Source organism: Delphinus delphis, chromosome 13 (assembly GCF_949987515.2).
Source record: "Delphinus delphis chromosome 13, mDelDel1.2, whole genome shotgun sequence".
NCBI lineage: Eukaryota > Metazoa > Chordata > Mammalia > Artiodactyla > Delphinidae > Delphinus > Delphinus delphis.
The window spans coordinates 9771088-9795909 of record NC_082695.1 but is presented as its reverse complement, the minus strand read 5'-3'; the positions used below and the strand labels follow the sequence as shown (position 1 = coordinate 9795909).

At 45.3% G+C, this 24822-nt stretch overlaps 1 protein-coding gene across 1 annotated transcript in view; it reads right to left on the bottom strand.

Annotated features, from left to right (window-relative positions):
• Nucleotides 1–24822, bottom strand: part of CIT (citron rho-interacting serine/threonine kinase) — a 168159-nt gene that overhangs the window by 64150 nt on the left and 79187 nt on the right. Inside the window, exons 10-17 of the mRNA XM_060029296.1 lie at nt 15667–15772; nt 14611–14754; nt 13263–13382; nt 8154–8324; nt 7830–7880; nt 7240–7293; nt 4145–4285; nt 1956–2081 (exon numbers count right to left, since the gene is read on the bottom strand). Of these exons, the coding sequence (XP_059885279.1) occupies nt 1956–2081; nt 4145–4285; nt 7240–7293; nt 7830–7880; nt 8154–8324; nt 13263–13382; nt 14611–14754; nt 15667–15772 (913 nt within the window). The remainder of the gene's footprint in view (nt 1–1955; nt 2082–4144; nt 4286–7239; nt 7294–7829; nt 7881–8153; nt 8325–13262; nt 13383–14610; nt 14755–15666; nt 15773–24822) is intronic.

The following is a 24822-nucleotide window of genomic DNA, read 5'->3' as shown; positions in this document are numbered from 1 at the left end:
TGGGATGTGTTTCCAAGCATCATCATTATGTAACAGTACTAAGGACCCCTCTTTGCCCACATCCCAGATACTTCACAACCTAAGCACCAGGTTCTTGAGCAAAAGGCACCTTCCGATAAATGAAGTCACAGCCACAAAGGTACTCGGACAGGTGGCAAGATACACTTGGAAAAAGAAATCTGCCTACTTTTTCTTTATTTTAGAAATCACTTGATAATCGTCTTGTCTTAGTTTCAGTCCTCCTAAGATAGCACAGGAATGGAAATCAATCTGAAAACAGGTCAAAAACTCAGATACCTGAGACTGACAACCTTAAGACCAAATTTCCGGTCTACTTATGCATGGGAGTTTACAACATATAATCCAGGAATGCAGAACTCTACACTCCCACATTTTAATTGGCAAGTGAACCTTGGAAAAGCAGACATTCTAAAACCTGACTTCTTGACAGTTTGGCATTTTTTGTTGTTGTTGTCATTTTTTAAAACGTTATCTTCTTCTCTACATGTGTTGGATCAGATTCTTCAGTCCTGTTACGCAAACAGTACTGTTTGCTGCTCTATTCCCAGCTCCTAGAACAGTGCCTGGCACATAGTAGAAGCTCATTAAATATTTGTTGAATGAATGAATGAACACATCACCATTAAACAGAGAAACACTTTGCAACCACAAGACTTAACCACGTCGTTTGCACCAAGCAAGGGGGTAGCAGTGGTGGAATCTCAGTGGGAATTCATTTGACTCACAGTAAAATTCACACATTTGACAATCGCCAAGAGATACTTGGATGATGGAACAAGAGAACAGAAAGGATAGACTGACAATCACATTTGCCTTTGTGTGTAGACATTATCTATAAAGACTGTGTGTCAGAGCAAAACAATTTAACCTGTTTCTCTTTTCACCTGTGCGTTCAAGAGTGCCCACACGACTCACGAATATAGACAAACAGAAATGTAACGTTTTGAAGGGTTGGGTTTTCTTTTCTTTTTTTTTTTTTTTGGTATTAAGTATACAGGCCTGTAAGTCGGTCATTCTTGAGTTCATATAGTTGCTGGTGACTCGTTTCCCAGAAGTGACGCAGAGGGAGAGACAGAGAGAGGGAGGTGGAAAGCACCCCGCTCACCACCTTGTCTCTTTCTGGTGCAGAGGAATGCCCGACTACTCCAGAGTCAGTCCTCGGGGCAGGGAGGAAAGGGCTACAAACAGGCTCCCCAAAGTGGCATCAAATTCTTGGTTTGGGGACTGAAATCCAAGGAGAGTCCTTTAAAGGTTCACCTGCCTTTCACCCTGGCAAGAGCAAAACTTTGACACGTCGGCAAGCACCACCCAAGCCTTCCTTGATTAAGTTAATTTGGTCGTCAGAGCCGAAAACAAAATCATCGTGGTTACAAACCTAAAAAACGATCTGCTACCTCTAAGGAAAGTGAAAATAATAATAATATTATGCACCAACTGGAGCAGAGAAAGTGAGTGGGTGAACACGGATCTATGACAAATGCTACTCCGAAAAAATCTGCGTGACTAATTTCTTTCCTCTGCAAAACCAAGAATCTGGGTGTCGGTCTTAAAGCCCTGAATCCCTACACCTTTTTCAAACGGGCATTTGCAACTTTAACGGCCATACAAAACTCTGCTGATAGAAGTACGTAAATGCTCCTGTAAAAATGTATCGGAAATGACAGCGTGTGCACGTTCGCGTTTTTAAAAGTCAGGCAGTAGCAAACAGAGCAAAAAAAAATCATACTGATGGATCTGTTACCATTGCTGAAATGTCCAGCCTGTGGTTACTCGTGCTAGTCTCTGACGTGGCGTCCGCTAAAACCACTTCCTCTTAATTCACCTGCCTGGCGATAACCTCCCCTGTGACGGTGGTTGATTCTTCTGTTGACCCCCTTCCCTCTACAACCTCTAACCTGTTATCTTTGAACTTGTCAACTTTGGTTCCTGCTCACCAGAATTTTATCAGCCATCTGCTGGATCTGTTGGGACTTTGTCTGGATGTCATCCTTCAGTCTGTTTTCTCTACGCTCCATGGTCTCTAGCCTCTTTACCTTGTTCTCCAGAGAGTGGCGGCGTTCCTGTAGATCGTGAATCAATCAGAGAGTTTTAATGGGGTAACCGCTACGGGCACGACGCCTGCGCCGAGGGAGGGGGCCCTCGGGAAGCGTACGCTCGATGCGGGAAGAGAAGTCTCAGGCACCCGAAGCCACGGTGAGGAAAACACAGTTCTGTGATCCGAGGAGTACTTGCTTGTGCAGGTTACAAGAGTGCATTCATTCATTCAAATATTTACCAAGCACCTACTATCTGCAAAGTACCACGCTAGGCATCGTGGAAAATACCGAGAGGAAGCTGACAGAATGCCTGCCCTTGGAAGAGGTAAGATAAACACAAATAAACACGATATGGGTTAACAGGGCCAGGGCCATGAAGCAAACAGGTACAGAGGGCTGTGGGAGGGTGCAGAGCAGAGGGAGGGCTTTGAACTGAGCAGGTGAGGGGATGTGGACGCTGTGGAGAGGGTCGGGATGTGGGAGGCTGGAGGGGAGAGGGCCAGAGGGGAGTGGGGAAGGCCTTTCAAAAAAAGGCGCAGCAGGGCTTCCCCGGTGGCGCAGTGGTTGAGAGTCCGCCTGCCGATGCAGGGGGCGCGGGTTCGTGCCCCGGTCCAGGAGGATCCCACGTGCCGCGGGGCGGCTGGGCCCGTGAGCCATGGCCGCTGAGCCTGCACGTCGGGAGCCTGTGCTCTGCGACGGGAGAGGCCACGGCGGTGAGAGGCCCGTGTACCGAAAAAAAAGGTGCAGCAGCAGCAGTGCGGAGGTGGCCGAGAGCCAGCGTAGGCCCCAGGTGGAGCGTAGAGGGGCTACTGCAAAAGGTGTAATAGCGGAGGAGCTGGAGAAAACGGGAAAGGGGAGCATGTGTGGGGCAAAGGGCTGAGAGTCTCATGCACTTAAGATGTAGGGAAGCCCTGAAAGGTTTGGGATGGGGCAAGGGGTGCTGATGAGCCTGGAGTCTGAGGTCCACGAGTCTGACCCCGTTTGAGCTAGATGCGAGGAAGGTGAGCCTGGAAGCAGAAAGCCGAGAAATTACTACATTCACCCAGCGAAGAGGAAGAGGGCCTACACTGTGGGGAGGCCTTCAGAAATGGCCAGCAGAGGGTGGACGGTGGAGACAGTGTGGGTGTATTTACAGGGCTGAGGGACTCTCGGAATGGCAGGATCCAGGGAGAAGCAGCAGATGATGTCAAGGTGTCAAGCCTGGGGTGACCAGATGGATGAATGGGGGCCCTGACCGGTGCGAGGAAGACTGAGAAGGCAACCCAGCTTGTCGGGGAAGATACTGAGTTCATTCTAGATCGGAGGCACTGTTCAGACACCCAGTCAAGATATCAGGGGAGCAGTGGGAAATACTTCCTGGATCGTGGGTGAGGCTGGCCCCAAAGAGACGTAGGCAAGTAGGTTCAACGCCAGCACTGTGACAGAGAAGCAGAAGGCCCAGGACAGGGGGGTGGTTAAATCAACTATGACACATCCGTTCCATGGACCCATCACCCAGGCGTCAGGGGAGGTGGAGGGCGGCAAAGGGGAAACGTCCCTTTTTATTCTATATTCTTCAGTTCTATGTTTTTCACAATGAGAAAACACTCGTGTGTTTCCTGTATAATTATATAATTGGTTTCAACAACAACAACAACAAAGAATTGGACAGAGAAAAGAGGCCCAAAAATGTAGATCTGGGAGTTATCAACACACACAGGTCACAGCTGAAGCCTCGAAAATTAATGTATTATTAACACCGTTGGGGAGAAGGTGAGGAAAAGCAAGGGTACAGAGGGAAGAAAAAGGAACCCTCAGGGACGGCATCACAGTTCATCTACATAAACGTGAATCCTCCCACACGGGCGAACGGGTCAGAGGAAAACAAATAGGAAGGAAAGGTTTTATCAAAACATCTTTCTACTCAGAGCTGCTGTGACAAATCCTTCTCCCCTTTGGGGAAAATGGTCCCAAACCTCTCGGGTTTCAAAGGGACTGGCGGACGGGACAGTGGTTTGGATGAACAGAGGGTGGTCCCGAGGTTTCTTCCCCTGCACAGTCGGAGGCCAGGCACCTCGGGAGCCGGGAGCTGGAGGTCCCCTGCTCACCTCGGCTTCCACCAGCTTCTTCTTGATGCCTTCGGAAGAGTCCTCGCGGTTGTGCAGCTTCTCCAGCTCGCGCTCAGCCCGCTCCTTCGCCTGGCGGATGTTCTGCAGAAGCTCAGTGGCCTCCGTGCTGGCTTTCACGGCCTGAAAGGAGAAGGAACAGGGGAGAGATGGCCCAATTTATCCACGGAAAAAGATGGGGACCATCTCCTAAACAGGAAAAAAAATCGGGTCACACTGAATGGATATTTTTATCCATTTTTCAAAACATATAAACGTTTCATTTTATTCTGTGTTTCGCCTGTCCTAAGGTGCACTTATATATATTTTTTTAACATCGCTGAATTTGGAATGCATCTACGCTTAAAATTGATGGTGTTTTTTTCTTTTTGGGGTACAGAAGATAATGTGGTATCGGACAATCATTAGCATCTTAGATTCAGTGTAACATAATAAATGCAAACAAAAAGGTCTCGGGTTCATCTGCCCAGGTATTAATGTATTTACCCCGGACTGTTAATTGTCTCCCTATTTAATCATCTCATTTGCTGATTTTCCTAAGGGGAATCTGTACTACTTTTACAAGAAAACAAGATAAAAACTATAAACTTTCTTTTCTCAAATAAATACCTATCAAAGGGCATAACCACCACACTGTTCGTGGTGACTCGCAAATTCATGTTTAAAGAAAAAATAGCGAACCCTTTTGAAGTTAATTTTTATTTGGGTCTTAACTATACTGCAGCTCTTCCAGCATCACAGTAAAGATCTGAGTGTAAGAAACCAACAACTTCACACTCATTTGCTTTATAGTTTTAAAACGTGAAAACGGCAAGGGAACTCCAACTTCGAGACCAGCACTGTCCAACGTGGGAGCTGCTCCCCACATGTGCCCGGTGAGCACCTGAAACGTGGTTGCTGTGACTGGGAAATTAATTTTTAATTTTACTTAAGTTTAATTCATTTAAAAACTGAAGCAGTGTACTTTTTTTGTTGTTGTTGTTGCGGTATGCGGGCCTCTCACTGTTGTGGCCTCTCCCGTTGCGGAGCACAGGCTCCGGACGCGCAGGCTCAGCGGCCATGGCTCACGGGCCCAGCTGCTCCGCAGCATGCGGGATTTTCCCGGACTGGGGCACGAACCTGCGTCCCCTGCATCGGCAGGCGGACTCTCAACCACTGTACCACCAGGGAAGCCAGTGTACATGTTTTAATATCACTACATGCTGCAATATTTTGTATATAATGGATTAAGGAAACTATATCATTCAGAGGATTTTCCCTTTTTTAATGTGGCTACTAGAAAACTTAAAATTACATCTGAGGCTGACATGTGTGGGTTGCTTCCCACTTCTACTGGAGAGCCGAGTTCTAGGAGATATGAATCCTCACACAAATTTCTAGCTGAAAGGCTTTCAGTAGTGAGCTCAAGAATAAGTAGGAAGGGGACAGATGAATGGATGCAGAAAATGTAGAATATCCAGGCCATGGAATACTATTCAGCCTCTGAAAAGGAGATCCTGTCACATGCTGTAACATGGATGAACCTCAAAGACATTGTGCTGAGCAAAATGAGCCAGCCACAAAGGACAAATACTGTATGATTCCATCCACGGGAAGCACCTAAAGCAGTCAAAATCATACAAGCAAAGTAGATTGGCAGATGCAAACTGTGATATATAGGATGGATAAACAAGGTCCTACTGTATAGCACAGGGAACTATATTCAATATCCTGTGATAAAACATAATGGAAAAGAATATGGAAAAGAATGTATATATATGTATAACTGAGTCACTTTGCTGTACAGCAGAAAGTAACATGCACTGTAAGTCAACTACACTTCAATAAAATAAATAGAATGAAAAGGAAGGAAGGGGGGAGGGGAAGAGGGAGAGAGAGAGAGAGAGGAAGGAGGGAAGGAAGGAGGGAGGGAGGGAGGGAAGGAAGGAAGGAGGGAGGGAGGGAGGGAGGAAGAAGAAAGGTGGTTACGAAGGGTGGGAGTGGGGAGATTAGCATTTGGCAGGTAGAGAGCTTAAGTTTTGTGAGATGACAAAGTTCTCAAGATCTATCTCACAATGTGAATATATCTGACACTAAGGAACTGGACACTCAAAACAAGACAGTAAATGTAGTATGTTTTTAATAACACAATTTAATGTTATATGTTTTTAATAACACAAAAAGAAGGAACTCTTGAGGCTTCCCTGGTGGCGCAGTGCTTGGGAATCTGCCTGCTAATGCAGGGGACACGGGTTCGAGCCCTGGTCTGGGAGGATCCCACATGCCGCGGAGCAACTAGGCCCGTGAGCCACAAGTACTGAGCCTGCGCGTCTGGAGCCTGTGCTCCGCAACAAGAGAGGCCGCGATAGTGAGAGGCCCGCGCACCGTGATGAAGAGTGGCCCCCGCTCACCGCAACTAGAGAAAGCCCTCGCAAGGAAACGAAGACCCAACACAGCAAAAATAAATAAATAAATTACTAAACTCCTACCCCCAACATCTTAAAAAAAAAAAAAAAGAAGGAACTCTTTTAAACACATTCACAAACGTTCTTGACATGAAAGGCCACATTCATCCTGGCCCTTTCTTTAGCATTTCCCGTGTTCACCTAAAGGAAGGGCCCTTTGCACACACTGTGCCCAATGCGGTAAACCAAACCCACATCCATCCCCAATCACCTGAGGACTACTGGTCCCTCCAGGTTCCCAATGCACAGGAAGACTGCCGACAGTCTCTGATTGAAAGCTGTCTGGGTCGTGAACAACATAGGCTTCTCCCATGCAAGATGGGGACCCGGTCCCCTGAAGGGAGACGAGACAGCCTCTTGGGTTCTGCTGTAGTACAATTAGAGCTTTGACTTGAGAGTCTCACAGAGCTTTGTGGGTTTTTTGTTTGTTTTTTAAACAAACACTGCTTGACATGTCTCAAAAAGAGAAAGTATATTCAGAACTCTTGTATTTTCAGGTAATAACTCACTCTCCCTTCATTTTCCTTGGTGCTGGGTGACTAATTCTCCTTCTTTGATCGCCTGTGCTCCAGGACAAAGCAAGAAGTATGTGGAAATGGGGGTAAGTTCCCCAAAACATCACCTCAGGCTTACCTTTTCCAGCTTCTCTTGGAGCTCCTGAATTTTGAGCTGCTGCTCAGCATTGATCTGTGATTAAAATCCCAGGAAATAAAGCAAAAAAGGCAAATTGGCATTAAGGTCTTTCTACATTTACTGCAGTCCTATTTTCTTGAGGTTTCTGTTGGGGTCTCTTTGTTTTGTTTTCCAATACCTACTGATGGAGAGGAAGAACAGTAGCCTATCAGAGAAACCTCTGAATGTCTCAGTGCAAACCTCCATGTGGACTATTTCTCTAGAACCAGCAACACACATACAGATGGCAAAAAAAGAGAAACAAAGTCGCCGGTACCCTAAAACAGTAAGAATTTTCCCACGTGTCTTACTGAGTGTCTGGATTTGTGTGTTACTGTGAGCGGGCCTGACCAAAAAAAATGAGGTGTCTTCTATCCCTTTTAGAAACATAGCTGAAGCTAAACATGGTCATCCAGAGACTGACCATCAAAATAAACCCAGAAGACAGTTCTCTATTCATCCCAAGTGTATTCTTAACCAGTGACAGGCCACGGAGAACAACATTTAAGAGGCTGTCTACCCAAAATCACGATACCAATAATGGAAAATACCTTCTCCAGTTTGGCATATTCTCCCATTTCAGGCTTCCCTTGATCTTTAGCCTGTAATTTAAAAGATACAACATATTGGAAAATCTCAAGAACCTAAAAGTCTTATAAGACAACACTACAGGCTTTCTTGGTCTCTGTGGTCAAAATAATGAGGATGATGATAAAAAAAAATTAAGTATCTTCTCTAACCAAGACCAGGAGGCTTTGCAGGACACCCCATTATTTCCCAAATGTACACTCGTGAAGCTAGGATTCCCTTTATTATTGCTAAGATCATCCATGATTCTACCCCCAAAACACCCTCCCCGGCAGGGAGCTGGCTACCTTCATCAATTTATGCTGACATTCTGTTGCTTTCCGCTTGAACTCTTCGGCAGCCAGCCGAGACTCTCTGAGCTCCGATTCATAGAGATCACTCCGTCTTCTGGCCGAAACCAGGTCCTCTTCCAACTGATTCATCATTAACCTCATTTCTTCCACTTGAGCCTGGTACTCCTAAAGAGTAGGCAATGGAAGGAAGGTGAATTTTGGAACTCCTGAAAGGAAAGATGGGAGGTGAAGATGGAAAAACACAGACCACAGAGAGAAGACACAGTGAAGAGAGATCGGAGAGAATGGACCTAGAGAAAAGGTGAGTAGAAAGATGGGGATAAGGGCGAGGTGTGTGGATGGACGAGGAGGGAGAAAAGAATATTAAATCTTTAAACTGTTTTCATCTAGATCATGAATCACTAGTAACACCATTTGGAACAAATGTGCCTATACACAATAAGATCCTTTGAGCAAATAATATCGTACAAGAAGTGCAGAACCTTAAGACCTTTGTAACACAGGAGAGCTGAAAGGGATGTACTTTAAACAACCAGGATAATCTGCTTATGCGTAGCTTTCCTCCAAGGGTAATCATTTATACAGATTTGTCCTTTAGAAGTTATGTGCTCCTAACACAATTAGATATGGTACTAGTTTTAAAATTAACCTTTCAGATGGCACAAGGGGGTAATTGGAAATCTCAGTGGAGAGAATCTTGGAAGGTGAAACTCATCATGTCAGTTTCTCACCATTAATTTTTCTGGGCCCCAAACTGCATGATGAACTAAACATTGCTCTTGAGAGGCAAGTCACCCTGAAATTTGGAAGAGTCAGGAAACACTGGCTCTGATCAAAGTAACTTGTGAGAAAGACTCTGAAGAAAGAATTATCTTGTTCCCTCGAGCAAAAGCCTTTAAAGTAATCCCAACGGCCCAACCTTTTCCAAATTGAATTTCTAAAATCAAAACAGGACATCTGGGGCTTCCCTGGTGGCGCAGTGGTTGGGAGTCCGCCTGCCGATGCAGGGGACGCAGGTTCGTGCCCCGGTCTGGGAGGATCCCACGTGCCACAGAGCGGCTGGGCCCGTGAGCCGTGGCTGCTGGGCCTGTGCGTCCGGGGCCTGTGCTCCGCGGCGAGGGAGGCCACAGCAGGGGGAGGCCCATGTACCGCAAAAAAAAAAAAAAAAAAAAAAAAAAAGGCTTGGTAAAAAATTAATAAAAATTAAACAAAACAAAACAGGACATCTGCATCAAAGTTTTCCAAAACTGATTTACCAGAAGAAATGGGCAATGGTTTCGAAAACTTTGGGGCAGAGTATGAAAATATTCTCTGTTAGCAAAAGCAAAGCTTATATATATAAGGATTATGAATGAGCAGTTTATCCAATCCAAGGTGGCGGATTTAAAATGAAAAGAATAAAGAATTAAGACTGTCTTTGACCTTCGCAATGTACAGCGATCATCTCTAAGATCCGTTCCCCCAAGAAATAACTGAAGAGGGATCAACTGAGCAAGGTTATGCTTTTAGCCAATAAAATGTCTTTTTTCTTCTTTCTTTTTTTAGTAACAGAATATAAAGTAAACCTTTCATCCTTTGTAACAGGCAGTCCCCCCAGTGCACACTCAAGGGGAGGTGACGTCCTTATGAAAATGGATAGTTTTCACGTAAGCACATCTCTCTGTATTACTGGCACAGCGGAAAGCAGAAAAACTGAGCACAGGATGGAGCCTGGTCTCATTTCACTCCTTCCCACCCAAAAGCGTACAGTCGTCCCTCGGCATCCACAGGGGAACGGCTCCAGAACCAAATCCGGTCCACAGGTGGTTGAAATCGCAGACATGGAACCTGTGGATACGGAGGGCCGACTGTATTGTTATTGAAGGTCAATCCTACAAGTCATGGGGCACCAGGTTTTCTGGACGATGCCCACTAAGTGAGTGGTGCTGGGTTATATAAGCAAAGGTCTTTATAACCTACTGAACAATTATCTCAACTCACAGAATGGAGCGTGAGCCGGTGATGTGAAACAGTACACCCTCTACTTGGGGTTTTTCTAGACCCCTCGGCCAGGGCTGTGTCATGACTTATTATGACTTTCATAGCTCTGGGTATTGTGCCTTCCTGGATCCCTTCCTCCATTTAAAAAAAAAAATATATATATATATAAAATATATTATATAATATATATTATATATATATTATATATATAAAATTCTATTTTACAATAGCAGCATACATATAAAGACAAAAACATTACCTACGAAAACCGTTTCTTCTACCTAAAACTCATTTTTTTTCTTCTGATTTTAGAGTTTTAAAAAATCCAAAGTCCCCACAGACACAAATACCAAGCTGTGGAGGAAGCAAAGAGGTAGGAGGCACTCTTGTCCATCTTTTATCCTTGAGCTCCCTTGTCTGACTTAAACTTATGTTGGCAAGAAGGGAACGTAATTTCTGTGTTTTGTCAAGAGTGAGGACAGAGCGCTGTTCCCCCAACATCTCTCTTTCCTGAGCCGTCAGCGCCCAGGGGGAGGAAGGCAAGAATCAGGCAACATCTCTGTCAGCAATCTGAGCTCTGGGGGCACCGGCCTGCTACAAGCATCAAACAAAATTCCACCTCATTTATTGAGCCACTGTTACTCTGTTGGATGCTTCAAGGAAATCCTATACATCCAACAGCTGACCAAGTCCCTGCTTCAGGAAAACTCTGAGAGAAGATAATCAGGTCGGTTCCCAAGGGCAGCTGAGAGGCAGCTGTATGTATCTCAGCATGGGCTGAACTGTGGGTCAGAGTTGAACAGGATCAGAATGGGGAACCGTGGACAACTTTTGGGTCCTGCCTTGAGTCATTCTTTGGAATGGAGCTTCAGAATTTTGTGGGAAGGAAGACATGGTCCTATTCAATCAGAAATCCTGAAACCCAAATGCCTTCTGTGTTACCTGAACTTCTGTCTCCCTTCCAGGGATGGGGGGTGGAGGGGGGCAGGGGAGGGGTGGGACGAAATCAGCAATTGGTACTGATGGAGCATGAATCTAACCATCATGTGAGACGCTTAGGTGTTTTTATTTGTTTATTTAATTTTTGGCCACTCCACGTGGGATCTTAGTTTCCTGACCGGGAATAGAACCCATGCCCCCTGCAGTGGGAACGCAGGGTCCTAACCACTGAACCACCAGGGAATTCCCTAGGTGTTTTTATTTTAAACCAAATTCAAGTGCTCCATTGGGGGTAGCTAAGCAGAAGCAACATATTTAAATAAACAGCGGTACAGAAATTGGCTTTGAGAGGAAGAGTGCGGAATAAATGGCAAACCTGGGAGGAATTGACAGGCTGCAAACCAAATACTAGGAGTTTGCGGAAAGTATTAAATGCTTTTTCCTGGACTGCAAACATCCTGCTCTCACCAAACTTACCGAGAGTCATTTTAATAAATCCTTCTTCCGATGAGAAATAAAATCTGAAACGAAGTTTTCTCCCCCTCAAAATGGAACGCTTAGCAGTCATTAAATCTAAAATTCCACATGGATGCCAACTGTGGTATGAATCACAAAGGACATTTCTTTGAACTCAACCACCAGCATACACCTTTTCAAAGTGTCCTGATAATTCTGTTTCTATGGAATTTCACAGACACCAGCTGCTCCCTCTGGTGGCCAAGCATAGCTTTCATTTCCCCAGGATGTCACCAAAAGCAAATTTCCAACCACACTGAACTAATGGGAGAAAAAGAATCCTACCTCTTGAAACTTTTAGGATGAAAAACTGTGTTGATAAAAGGGGCAACGAGTCAACTGTCAAAGCAGATTTTTTCAAGCTGTAGGTGTGACCTTCAAAATCTCTAAGTTAGTGGTGGTGTTCAGAAACCTGACAACCAATTTGCACCATTTCCTATGCACGTTTATTCAGAACACTTTTATCAAGCAAGAGGATATTAACCAATGATTTAAAAAGTATTAAGGTGATAATGAGACGATGCCAACAAAACATCCAAAACAGGAATTCTTTCTGTAAAGAACAGCTAAGGAATCAAATTATTTGCCGGCGTTTCTTGCATCAGCACCACCCAGATGGCTAAGTGTGCGTTACCCAGAGACGAAAATGTTCATTTCCATCACTGTTTCCACTAGATTTTCTGAAGTGAATGAGAGCTGCCTGGCAGCTGATAATTCAGCTCTCCGACTGCTCAGTGCATTCTCTTCATTAAAGTTTCTATTCACAGTTTCTTCAAAGGACAAAAAAAAAAAGAAAATCCATGCTAAAAAGGAAACAGTGAAGTGAAATAAAAATGAACCATCTAGAAAGAAACTCCTTTTAGAAATAGAGGGGGTAAAAAAAGAGAGGAGGCTTTTTAAAGGTCTGGATTCTCTTTTCTGAACACACAGGGGAGGGCTTTCTGCAGTCAGATTTGCCGTGTCAATTCTGACTCGGCCTTAACTGCTCAAACTCTTCTTCCAGGATAAGTCTTTAGATAAGTAAGACTATGAAGTACCCTAGCTTTTCTCAAAAACTTAAAGTGCATCTGAAAAGCTATGAAAACATTAATTTTTTTTTTAATGGTCTAAAGCAAAGGTTGGCAAACTCTTTTGGTAAAAAGCTAGATAGGAAGCCATTTCAGTTTTGCAGTCCATGTGGTCTCTGTCAAAAGCACTCACCTCTGCCATTGTAGCATGATCAACAGCTATGGGCAGTACCTAAATGAATGGCTGTGCTGTGTTCCAATAAAACTTTATAAACACTGAAATGTGAATTCCATATGAAATATTCTTCTTCTTTTGAGTTTTTTCCCCCGTTTAAAAATGCAAAAACCATTCTTAGCTTGTGGTCATGAAAAACAGGTGGTTGGCCAGATTCTCACCCACAGGCTGCAGTTTGCCCACCCCTGCTCTAAACCTACACCTTCGATTGAAAAAAGTAGCCATCATGGGGTCCAGACTTCACAAGGAGCTAGACAGAACAAGGACTCTGCCATTTATATAAATCATGGGGAATCTAAAAGTTCCAAATGACCTACATAACTTTCTCTCCTCACCGCTCCCCCTTCCCTCTCTCTGTCCCTCAAACACACCTCTCCTGAAATGAGAGGTCCGGTTGGTGCCCTGCTCCCAGGCAGGGAGCCATACCTGCTCTTTGATTTCTTGGAGCTTCCGGCTCTGCTCTCTGATATCGTGGAGAAGCTGCAGTGCTTTGTCGTCCTCCTGGGACACCTCCATCCGTGCTTGCTCCAAACTTCGCTTTAAGCTCTGCGGAAAGCAAAATTTTAATAGGGTTGTCCTGTGGATCCTGCTCTGTTTGAAAAGATTAATTAAGGGAGCTGCAGGCTGCTTCGCAGACACCAAGATGGTTTCAGGTGACGGGCCAAAGTCGACAACTTCCGGTGAGTCGCTGATTCCAGGTTTCATCCTGTAAAACCCCTTGGTTCAAGAAACATCATCTCAAACCTTATGACCTTATGGATCCAGCCTGAAACTGCATCCACCTGTTTCCTACCTGCCTTCGCAGATACTTACTTGTATGTTCAGAACTAAAAACTAATAAGATCCCTTAGCCGTGAAACCATCATTGGGGTGGCTACAAAGTCGTTTCTGGAATAGCAGTTATTCGAGGACTGTCAAGTATATATCCCTCTTTCAAAGTAGCAATGACTTCATTCTCTGCCCAGGTGCCATTTAAGACTCCAAGCAAACTATTTCCACCTCCTGGCTTACGTTTCCTGGACACCTTTCATCCAAAAGGTTCCCTCAATGCTTCAGTGACACTGAAATATAGATCTGAAATACAAAGCTGAATAACTTTACCCACCACTGAAAGGAGGCCAAATCTGGAATGGAAACATAGCAGTTATTCTTAATCAGCCACGCTCTATAGATTTCCTCTCCCTTGTGGGAAAAAAAAAAAACACTTGAAAAATGTGTGATTCAACTTGTTAAGACTGTACATTAAAAAACACCTGAATGAAAATTTTTAACGAGACAATGGAGAAGACAGTCCACTCTTGTGAAGGAAAGAAAAACAAAAGTCGCATGGTAAAAGATGACAGAGGGTCTGGGTTTTAAAGGCTGAGTTTTGCTTGTTGCTGCGCTGGTTCTAGGCAATGGAATATTGATTTGGGACAGATTCAAAATACATTTTCTTGCACTTATTTGGGAGCTTGGTTCCTGAGGCTGACTGTGCTGGACACGAGGTGGAGCAGAGAGGTTGGGATGGGAGATGCTGAGACCCTCTGCAACGCCATCTATGCCCGTCTCCAGGCTCCTACCTGGACTTTCTGAGCCTGATCTCAGGCCTCTGGGCTCTCACGCCCGGCTCCCGCTACTCTGCACATCACAGGTCTTGCTCGTGCGTCCTCCCTCTCTCTCCTCTCTGCCCCTGGCTGTGATGTGCCTCATGATGCTGTCACGAAACAGGATGAGACACACACGACGGGAAGCGCCCGCTCCGAGGGAAGGGGGCTTTGGGGGGAAGGCTCACACTGCACTCTGTGATGTAGGTAGCAAGGTCCTGCTCCAGGAGGGATCTCTGAGTCTCAGAGGCCTTCAGCTCCACCTCCTTCTGACTAAGCACAGCCTCCACCTCTGACACTCTCCGATGTAACCGGGTCATTTCCTGCTCCATCTGAAATAAACACAGCGACACGTTAAAAAGGCCCGGGGGGCGGGGGGCGGGGGGGTGTTCGTCAGGAGCAATCGCATCTCAAGCCACCTCCGAGACCACCTGGTGGTCCTGGCTGGCGCTAACTCGCCAAAAGGTTGGGATGGAAATACCATGGTTTCTTCGCCTGGGAGCGCACAGGTCTTCGTAAGGGCAGTCACCAATGCTAAGTCACTCCTCTCATGCAAGGCTGGGTTCACACTCGATCACTTCTCTAACCCAGTGAGCGAGGAAGCCACAATCACCATTTTTTTCACCTGTTTGCTTTTTTTTGGGTTTGGTTTGGGTTTTTTTTGCAGACGTCAGTTTAATTTTACCCCAAATCCATCTTGATCCCCCCCATCTCCTTGCAAAGATCTAGAGGACAAATCCAGGACAGGGCAAGGAGATATGGATTCGTCTGCACTCTTAGGAGTCCCAGGCAAGAAGTGACTCTTACGAGCTTCCAGAGAGCTGCCCCTGGGCAGAAACAGTGAGCGTTAAGAGACGTTGAGCATAATCAACACAGTGGCCGCAGTTACATAAGCAGGAGTTTTTAAAGACTAGGAAGAGAGACTTCGCATCACTCAAAGCAGATGGGATGCATCTCGGCCACAGGTGAGGACCCACGCCACCTGCCAGAAGACGCAGACATCTAGCTGGGTCATGCTGAGGAACTGGCCGCTTTATATCCAGGGCCTCCTCTGGTTAAGATTTAAAGGATTTACGGCAGCGTCAAGGCCCGAATTCATCTCCCTCTGAGCTGCCGGAGGCGCGACTTCAGCGCGGGAAGGATCAGGTGGCTCGGCGCCAGCGGCGGCCCCGGGCGGATCCCTTGGCATATATTGACGGGAGGCTCCTGCAGCAAGGAGGGAGGCCGGCTGCGGAAATAAATACCTTGTGACACTTGTCCTGGGAGTCCTGCAGCTCTTTGCTTTTGATGAGAAGTTTCTTTTCCATGGAGCTAGTCTTGGCAGGGGAGTCCAGACTTGACACAACAGACCTAGATGGAAGAAATGGGTGGGCCTGAAAAGCTGCATTCAGAAACTGTGGCAGAGTTTGGGATTAGCAGATGCAAACTATTCCGTACAGAATGGATAAACAACAAGGTCCTGCTGTATAGAGCAGGGGAATATATTCAATACCCTGTGATAAACCATAATGGAAAAGAATATGAAAAGGAATGTATATATGTGGGTAACTGAGTCACTTTGCCATACAGCAGAAATTAACACAACATTGTAAATCAACTATACTTCCATAAAATAAATTAAAAAAAAAGAAAAGAAAAACTGCGGCAGAGACCACAAGACCTGCCAGCATCCTTGGCCATCAACACAGCTGGCTCAGGCAGCTTCTAATAACACCAAGGCCATGAGGCAGAGAGGTGGACAGGACCAAGAACTCTGGAAGCAGGAGAGCCTGAGTGTAAATCTAGTCACCGTTGACCTGAGGCAGTGATTCAGCCTCCCTGAGCCTCTGTTTCCATTTCTAGGAGGTAGAACGATAATAAAAGGACCTACCACAACAGGAGAGCGTGGGCATTAAGCACACGGCATTTGTGCTGATACGGCTTTATTCACTTACTCACTAAACGGATGTGTACTGTGCACCTACACTGCTCCGGGCACTGGAAGAGCAGTGGACAAGACAGACACGGTCCCTGCCCTCCTGGAGCTGACATTCTCAGAGGGCACGCAGAATGCATCAGGCAGACGCACAAGCTAAAAGGTCACAGATGTTGCCAAAGAAGGAAATGGGGTGATGTGCTACGGCAGAGGAAACGGATCAGGGGCCTGCTTCTCTGTGTGGTGACATCTGAGCTGACACCTGAAGGATGAGAAGGCGCTGACCCTCCAAAGCTCTGGAAGGAAACAAGCTCCAGGGAGGGGGTGGATAACGCCAAGGTCTTGACGCAGGACTGAGCTAACACATCAAGTGCCCAATGGTATCAGTTAACTATACTGACCAAATTGTTGTTTATTCCATCCCCAAGCTAGCCAGTTTGGTTCTGTTTCATTTTACAGAAACAGCTAACACTAATTATGTTGGCTAAATAATGTCCCTCCACCAAGATGTCCACATCCTAATCTCTGGAACCTGTGGATCTGTCACCCCATGTGGCAAAGTGGACTTCGCAGATGTGATTACGTTAGGATTTTGAGATGGAGAGGCTATCCTGGATTACATGGGGTGGGGGGGTGGGGGTCCAACGTAACCACAAGGGTTCTCTTAAGATGGAAGCAGAGGAAGAGAGGAGAGGTGACGACAGAAGTAGGGTCACAGTCAGAGGGAGGCTGGAAGATGCTACACTGTTGGCTGTGGAAATGGGGGAAGGGGCCACAAGCCAAGGAAATTGGGCAGCCTCTAGAAGCTGAAAAAGGCAAAGAAACTGATTCTTTCCCAGAGGTTCCAGAGGGTGCAGCCTTGTACACCTTACTTCCAGCCCAGTAAAATTCATCTTGGACTTCTGACCTCCAGAAATATAAAGTAATAAACCTGTGTTGTTGTAAGCCACTAAACTTACAACACTTGTGGTCACTTGTTACAGCAGCCAGAGGAAACTCATACACTTACTGACCACCGATTCTGTATGCACGGTTCTGTCCTAAAGCGAGGCATGTTTTAACTCTTTAGTCCCCACAACGACTCTATGAGACATTATTCTCATTTTATAGATGAGGAAACTGAGGCCCAGAGAGCTTAAGTAACCTGCCAGTTAATAAATGGTTTCTGTTGGTCCCAATAGAGAACTGGGGTAGAGAGACTGACGATGCACCTGATATAACGCTCAGGATAGTATCACAAAAATAATGTAGCGTGACCTCCTAAGAATGGGCTAGAAGAATGCTCTCTCCACAAGGACGTACTTACCCACACACATACACATAACTCACACACCCTGCCTCATTCCTAAAAGCAGTTAATTATGGGTGGAGGGACTTCCCTGGTGGTCCAGTGGGTAAGACTCCATGCTCCCAATGCAGGGGGCCCAGGTTTGATCCCTGGTCGGGGAACTAGATCCCGCACACATGCTACAACTAAGAACTCCGCATGCCGCAACTAAAGATCCCGCATGCCGCAACAAAGATCCCGTGTGCCACAACTAAGACCCAGCGCAGTCAAAATAAATAAATAAATAATTTTGTTTGTTTTAATCTGTTTAAAAAAAATTATGGGTGGAGATAACAGTTCTCATACAGGGCAGCTTCCCTCAGTGGTTGGCACCCTGGGCATGAACACTGGGACTGGTGAAGGGCAGAGCTACAGAAATAGCCGACAAAGGTTCTTCTGCACAGAGGGGCATGTGGCAGAGCCCACTGCTGCCCCATTGTCCGATTTTTGTTGCCTTAGTAACGGGGCTGCAGGAGCTGGTTGTCAGAGAGCACTTGCGTCCTACCAGCAGGTGGAAGTTCTGCTTTCCACTGCCCCAGACTACTTCCCTGCCTAAAAGAGGTCAGTTCCCTGCAGCAGCTCAGGTCTCTCTCCTCACAGCTCCCAGCCCAGTGACAGGGGGTGGCGTGATGGTGCTGGCTCGCTGTACCCCAGTGACAGCTCCCAACACACATACTGTAGGGCAGCCAAGTGAGTCAACACCCAGAGTCATGCAGCTCTGTTCAAAATCTGACCTTGCCACTCGCTCTGTGAGCCTCAATTTCCTCATCTGTAAAATGGGGATAATTCTCAACCTACTTCCAAGAGTGCTTATGAGGATTAAGTGAGATAACCCATGGGAAGTCCTTATCACAGTGCCTGGCACATCACGAGGGTTCAATAAATGTCAACCGTCACTACTATCATTGTGGTTTCTATCATCATTACCTTTGCAATGGTGTGAGCAGCACATGCCTCGCAGGCCTAAAACCCTTGCTTGAAACAGTGAAACTTGGGACTTCCCTGGTGAGCCAGTGGTTAAGAACCCGCCTTCCAATGCAGGGGACACAGATTCAATCCCTGGTCGGGGAACTAAGATTCCACATGCCACGGGGCGACTAAGCCCACGTGCCACAACTAAGACCTGACGCAGCCAAGTAAATAAATAAATACTAAAAAAAGAGAGAGAAAGAAAGAAATAGTGAAACTCAGGGGGCTGAATTTGCTCCATGCTATTATTCACATTAGAACAGATGTTGATCATTCACAGAAATGGGCACCGGGGACTGAAATCCAGAAATAAATCTTTTTTTAAAATCTCACTTTGGGCTAAAAATTTTAACCAAGTTCTGCTCCTCTCACTGGCCTATTTTCTACCTAAATCTAGTCAAAACACATACAAACACATTTTTTTTTTTAACGTGAGATGAAATGGGTTGCTTGGCACGGCCTTGAGTTGCCTTCGCTATTTCCTTTATTCCTGATGTTATTCTGGTGGGTGGGCTAGAGAAGACCCGACCACCCAAGGAGGGAGGGATGATCCACAGACCGGGTCCCGGTCCTTCAGTCATCAGAAGTCACCCACACTGACACAAGTCAGGGATGACAAGAGGGGCCATGGCTCTCTGGGCCTGAGCACAAAACCAGCACCCTCGGAGAAGAACGATTACATGGGTGCACGATGATGGGACAGGAGGGGGCTCTCAAAACTTGATGACAGGTGGAGGGCAGGCTCCAGAGGGGTGTAAAGTGTGCTCCTGTGGGTACAAAGCCCACTGCTTATTCACCCAAAAAGAGCCTTTCTAGGTCACCTGTTAACGGGGCCCAGAATCAGGGAGATGCGCAGCCCCCATCCGCTGACGCGCGCAGGAGACGATGCACCAGCCCCTCCCCATCACCGGAGTCCAACTCCCTCATTCTGCTATTTTGATGCTTGACAAATGTTCACTGTTTAGAAGTTCTAAGTATGGCAATTAAGTCTCTTCAGAATAAAGGTGCTAAAGAAATCTTTTTTTTTTTTAAGAATAAATAAAAATTACATCTAAAAAAAAAAAGCTGGGGGCTTCTCTGGTGGCACAGTGGTTAAGAATCCACCTGCCAAGGCAGGGGTCACAGGTTCGATCCCTGGTCTGGGAAGATCCCACATGCCGCGGAGCAACTAAGCCCGTGCACCACAACTACTGAGCCTGCGCTCTAGAGCCCACGAGCCACAACTACTGAAGCCCGCGCGCCTAGAGCCCATGCTCAGCAACAAGAGAAGCCACTGCAATGAGAAGCCTGCACACCGCAACAAAGAGTAGGCCCCGCTCGCCGCAACTAGAGAAAGCCCACGCGCAGCAACAAAGACCCAACGCAGCCATAAATAAATAAATAAATAAATTTATTTTTAAAAAGCTATGGTAAGTTTGCTGTGACTAAACCCAGGTTGTAGCAACAATCCCGTAAACAGTAATGGGATTGGAGGATGAGGCTGGGGGATGAGGACAGAAGGGGGAAAGGTCACTGCAGCTTTCTAGGATGACTCTGGTCTTCAGATCGGCTACACATTAGAATCACTTGAAGAGCTTTTTAAAAATTACCGATGTCAGCCAGTGAAAACACTCGTGTGACAGTATAATGGTGGCTACACGTTATCATACCATTGTCCTTACTCACAGAAGGTACACCACCAAGAGTGAACCCTAAATAGGGAGGTTCAGTGATTGTAACAAAGGCACCCCTCTGAGGGGGATGTTGATAACGCGGGAGGCTGTGCATGAGTGGGGGGCAAGGGGCATATGGTAAATCTCTATACCTCTTGCTAGTATTGCTGTGAGCCTAAAACTGTTCTAAAAAAACTAAAGTTAAAAAAAAGAAACTGATATCCAGGGCCCAACCAGACCAATTAAATCAGAGACAGAAAGGGTGGGAGTGGGGCCTGGGTAACACCATTTTTATTAAGCTCCCAGGTGATTCTAACGTACAAACAGGCTTGAGAACCATGGTGCTAATGAGAACAAAGTACGCGTGATTTAAGGTCCAGGCATTTAAAACTCACAGTATGACCGCCCCCAGCATTTGGTTCCAGGTGGCACTTTGGTCAGGCCATTTAACTGGTACCTTTTGGTCACTCTTTCAGTGGAAACACAATTTTGAAGTTAATCATGGTAAGCTATGAATTGCAAGAAAACGTACAGATTTCAGACACTGATTAAAGACTATTCCTACCCCCTCCATTTTAATAAGTCAACTAAAATATACCGTTTCCATGAATTTCTATAAAAGAAATATACTAGAGACAGGTATGACTCAATGTGACGTATTTGTATTCTATTTATTTTTCATGTACACACTTAGGCCAATTCAATCATGAATGTCAATGATAAGTAAGCTCTCAATATGTACTTCTTGAATGAACAGATTCCCCCCCCCAGTAGATATTACGAAATATTATCACAACTTACTTACTTTTTCTAGGATTTTCATTATCCGTCCTTCTGACTTTGAAAGCAAGAGCAAATTATTGCTGACATCTGTACTATTCTAGAATTGACTGTGATGTAAATCATAGCTTGAGAGGTCTGATCCAAAGCTGGCCTCAGAGCCACCGGACTATTACCAAATTCAGCACTGTCCTCTTCAAGTAGCAACTCTGCTGGTCTAAAATCATCCTGAAAAGTACCATTTCATCAAGTGTGGTAATATTTAAAGAGCTGATGCTACTGTTTCTTTAAGAGAAGGAAAGTACAAAAAATCCTGTAATTGGCTGTAACTCTAAAGCTATCGGAGATGGGCATGGAATTGCTGTAAAGAAACTATTTCTGTTGACCCTGAAATGGGACAGAGTCTACCTGCTAACTTAAGAAAGAGTTGCCAGGGCTTCCCTGATGGCACAGTGGTTGAGAATCCGCCTGCCAATGCAGGGGACATGGGTTCGAGCCCTGGTCCGGGAAGATCCTACATGCCGCGGAGCAACTAAACCCGTGAGCCACAACTACTGAGCCTGCGCTCTAGAGCCTGCGCGCCACAACTACTGAGCCCACATGCCACAACTACTGAAGCCCGCGCACCTAGAGCCCGTGCTCTGCAACAAGAGAAGCCACCACAGTGAGAAGCCTGTGCACCACAACGAAGAGTAGCCCCCGCTCGCTACAACTGGAGAAAGCCCATGTACAGCAACAAAGACCCAACACAGCCAAAAATAAATAAATTTAAAAAGAAAGAATTGCCAGAATTCTCCTTTATTCTCAAAATTCTCAAACTTCAACAGATACGGGCATACCTTGTTTTACTGTGTTTTGCTTTATTAAACTTAACAGATATTGGGATTTTTACAAATGGAAGTTTGCGCAACCCTATGTCAAGCAAGTCTATTGGCGCCATTTTTCCAACAGCATTTGCTCACTTCCTGTCTGTGTCACATTTTGGTAACTCTCACAATACTTCAAACTTTTTCATTATTATTATACAGTAAGTCCCCTACATACGAACAAGTTCCATTCCGAGAGCACGTTCAGAAGTCCAATTTGTTCGTAAGTCCAGCAAAGTTAGCCTAGCTACCCAACTAACACAATCGGCTGTATAGTACTGTACTGTAACAGGTTTATACTTTTCACACAAATAATACATAAAAAACAAACACAAAAAATAAAGAAAAGATTTTTAATCTTACAGCACAGTGCCCTGAAAAGTACAGTAGTACCAGCTACATCACTGCTGCTTTTACGCTTGCTTCTGGACATCGGGGGCTTGAAATAAAGGTACTGTACTACTGTACTCTATACAGTACTGTAAAGTACACAAAAGCACAACCACTAGTAGAGGATGCACGTATGTGACAATGTACACCAGACAGGTGAACTAATTTATGTGACTGGACATTCGAACATACGTTCGCATCTTTGAAAGTTCGCGACTTGAAGGTTCGTAGGTAGGGGACTTACTGCACTTGTTACGGTGATCTGTGATCTTTGATGTTAGTATTGTAATTGTTTTGAGGCACCACAAACCGCACCCACATAAGACAGTGAACTTAATAAATGTTGTGGGTGTTCTGACTGCCTCCCCTTCCGGCCATTCCCCATCTCTCTCCCTCTCCTCGGGCCTCCCTATTCCCTGAGTCACGATACTGAAATTAGGCCAATTAATAACCCTACAATAGCCTCTAAGTGGTCAAGTGAAAGGAACTGTCACAGGTCACTCACTTTAAATCAAAAGCTAGAAATGATTAAGCTCAGTGAGGAAGGAATGTCAAAAGCCGAGACAGGCTGAAAGCTGGGCTTCTTCGGCCAGTTAGCCAAGTTGTGAATGCAAAGTTCTTGAAGGAAATTAAAAGTGCTCCTCCAGTGAACACATGAATGATAAGAAAGCAAAACAGCCTTATTGCTGACATGAGGGAAGTTTTAATGGTCTGGATAGATGATTACACCAGTCACAGCATTCCCTTAAGCCCAAGCCTAAACCAGAGCAAGATAGTGATTCCTCTGATGGATCTGGGCAAAGTGAATTGAAAATCTTCTGGAAAGGATTCACCATTCTAGATGCCATTAAGGACATTTGTGATTCATGGGAAGATGTCAAAATATCAACATGAACAGGAGTTTAGAAGAAGTTGATTCCAACCCTCATGGATGACATTGAGGGGTTCAAGACTTCAGTGGAGGAAGGAACTGCAGATGTGATGGAAATAGCAAGAGGACTACATTTAGAAGTGGAGCCTGAAGAGGTAACTGAATTGCTGGAATCTCATGACAAAGCTTTAATAGATTAGGAGTTGATTCTTATGTATGAGCAAAGAAAGTGATTTCTTGAGGTGGAATCTACTCCTGGTGAAGATGCTGTGAAGACCGCTGAAATGACAACACAGGATTTAGAATATTACATAAACTTAGCTGATAAAGCAGCAGCAGGGTTTCAGAGGATTAACTCCAGTTTTGCAAGATGTTCTATTATGGGTAAAATGCTATCAAATAACATTGCACACTACAGAGAAATCGTTTGTGAAAGGAAGAGTCAATCAGTGTAGCAGACTTCATTGTTGTCTTATTTTAAGAAATTGCCACAGCCATCCCAGCCCTCAGCAAACATGACCCTTATCAGGCAACAGCCATCAGCATGGAGGCGAGACCCTGCACCAGCAAGAAGATTACGACTCACTGAAGTTTCAGGTGATGGTTTGCATTTTTTAGCAATCAAGTATTTTTTAATTAAGGAATGTACATTGTTTAGACATAATGCTATTGCACACTTAATAGACTATGGTATACCATAAACATAACTTGTATATGCACTGGGAAATCAAAAAAAATTGTGTGACTTGCTTTATTGCGATATTTACCCTACTGCAGTGAATACTGTGATACTCCAAGGTACACCTGTATTTTTTGACCACCTTCTATGAGTTAGTGTAAGATAGATAGATAGATAGAAAGAAAAGAAAAAAAATATATATATATATCCCTTATACATCAGGGAGAATATAAAAGCCCTGTGATCCCATAAGAGGTACGTGTGGACCAGTGGTTCTCAACTGGGGCAATTTTGCCTCCCATATGACAGGTAGCAATGTCTGGAGACTTTGCTGATTTTCACGACTGGGGGTGGGAGTGCTATTAACATCTAGTGGGTAGAGGCTAGAGATGCTGCTCAACAATTCTACAACCCACAGGACAACCCCCCACAAAAAGAATTATCCAGCCCAACATGTCAACAGCGTCAAGTTGCAAAACTCTGCTGTGGAGGCTATGAAGTTAAGGAAGCCACAATTCCTGTCCTCAAAGAAGTAGCAATGTAGGAGAGAGAATTAATGCCACCACCTTTATTATCAAGAATAGCGCCCATTTATTGAGCACAATGTCAGGCACTGTGCTTGGTACTTTAGGGGTAACCTCACTGAATCCTCCAACAATCCTCTAAGGAGGGCATTATTATCCTGTGGCACTGAGGCTAAGGAACAGCTTACCCTATGGCCTCTACATTCTCCTATCAACCACATTAGGATGACTAGGGTACAGGTGATGGGCAGGAGAGCTGGGTTTTGGTTCAAAGTTGGGCTCTGCAACCCATCAAGTCATGGGAATCCCAACTCTGCTACTTTTTGGCTGGATGGCCTCGGACAAACCCAAGAAAAGAAACCCAAGAAAACTGCCCCAGAGACTCAGAGGAGCGAAGTCAAAGAGGATGGGGAAATGGATCGTGCAA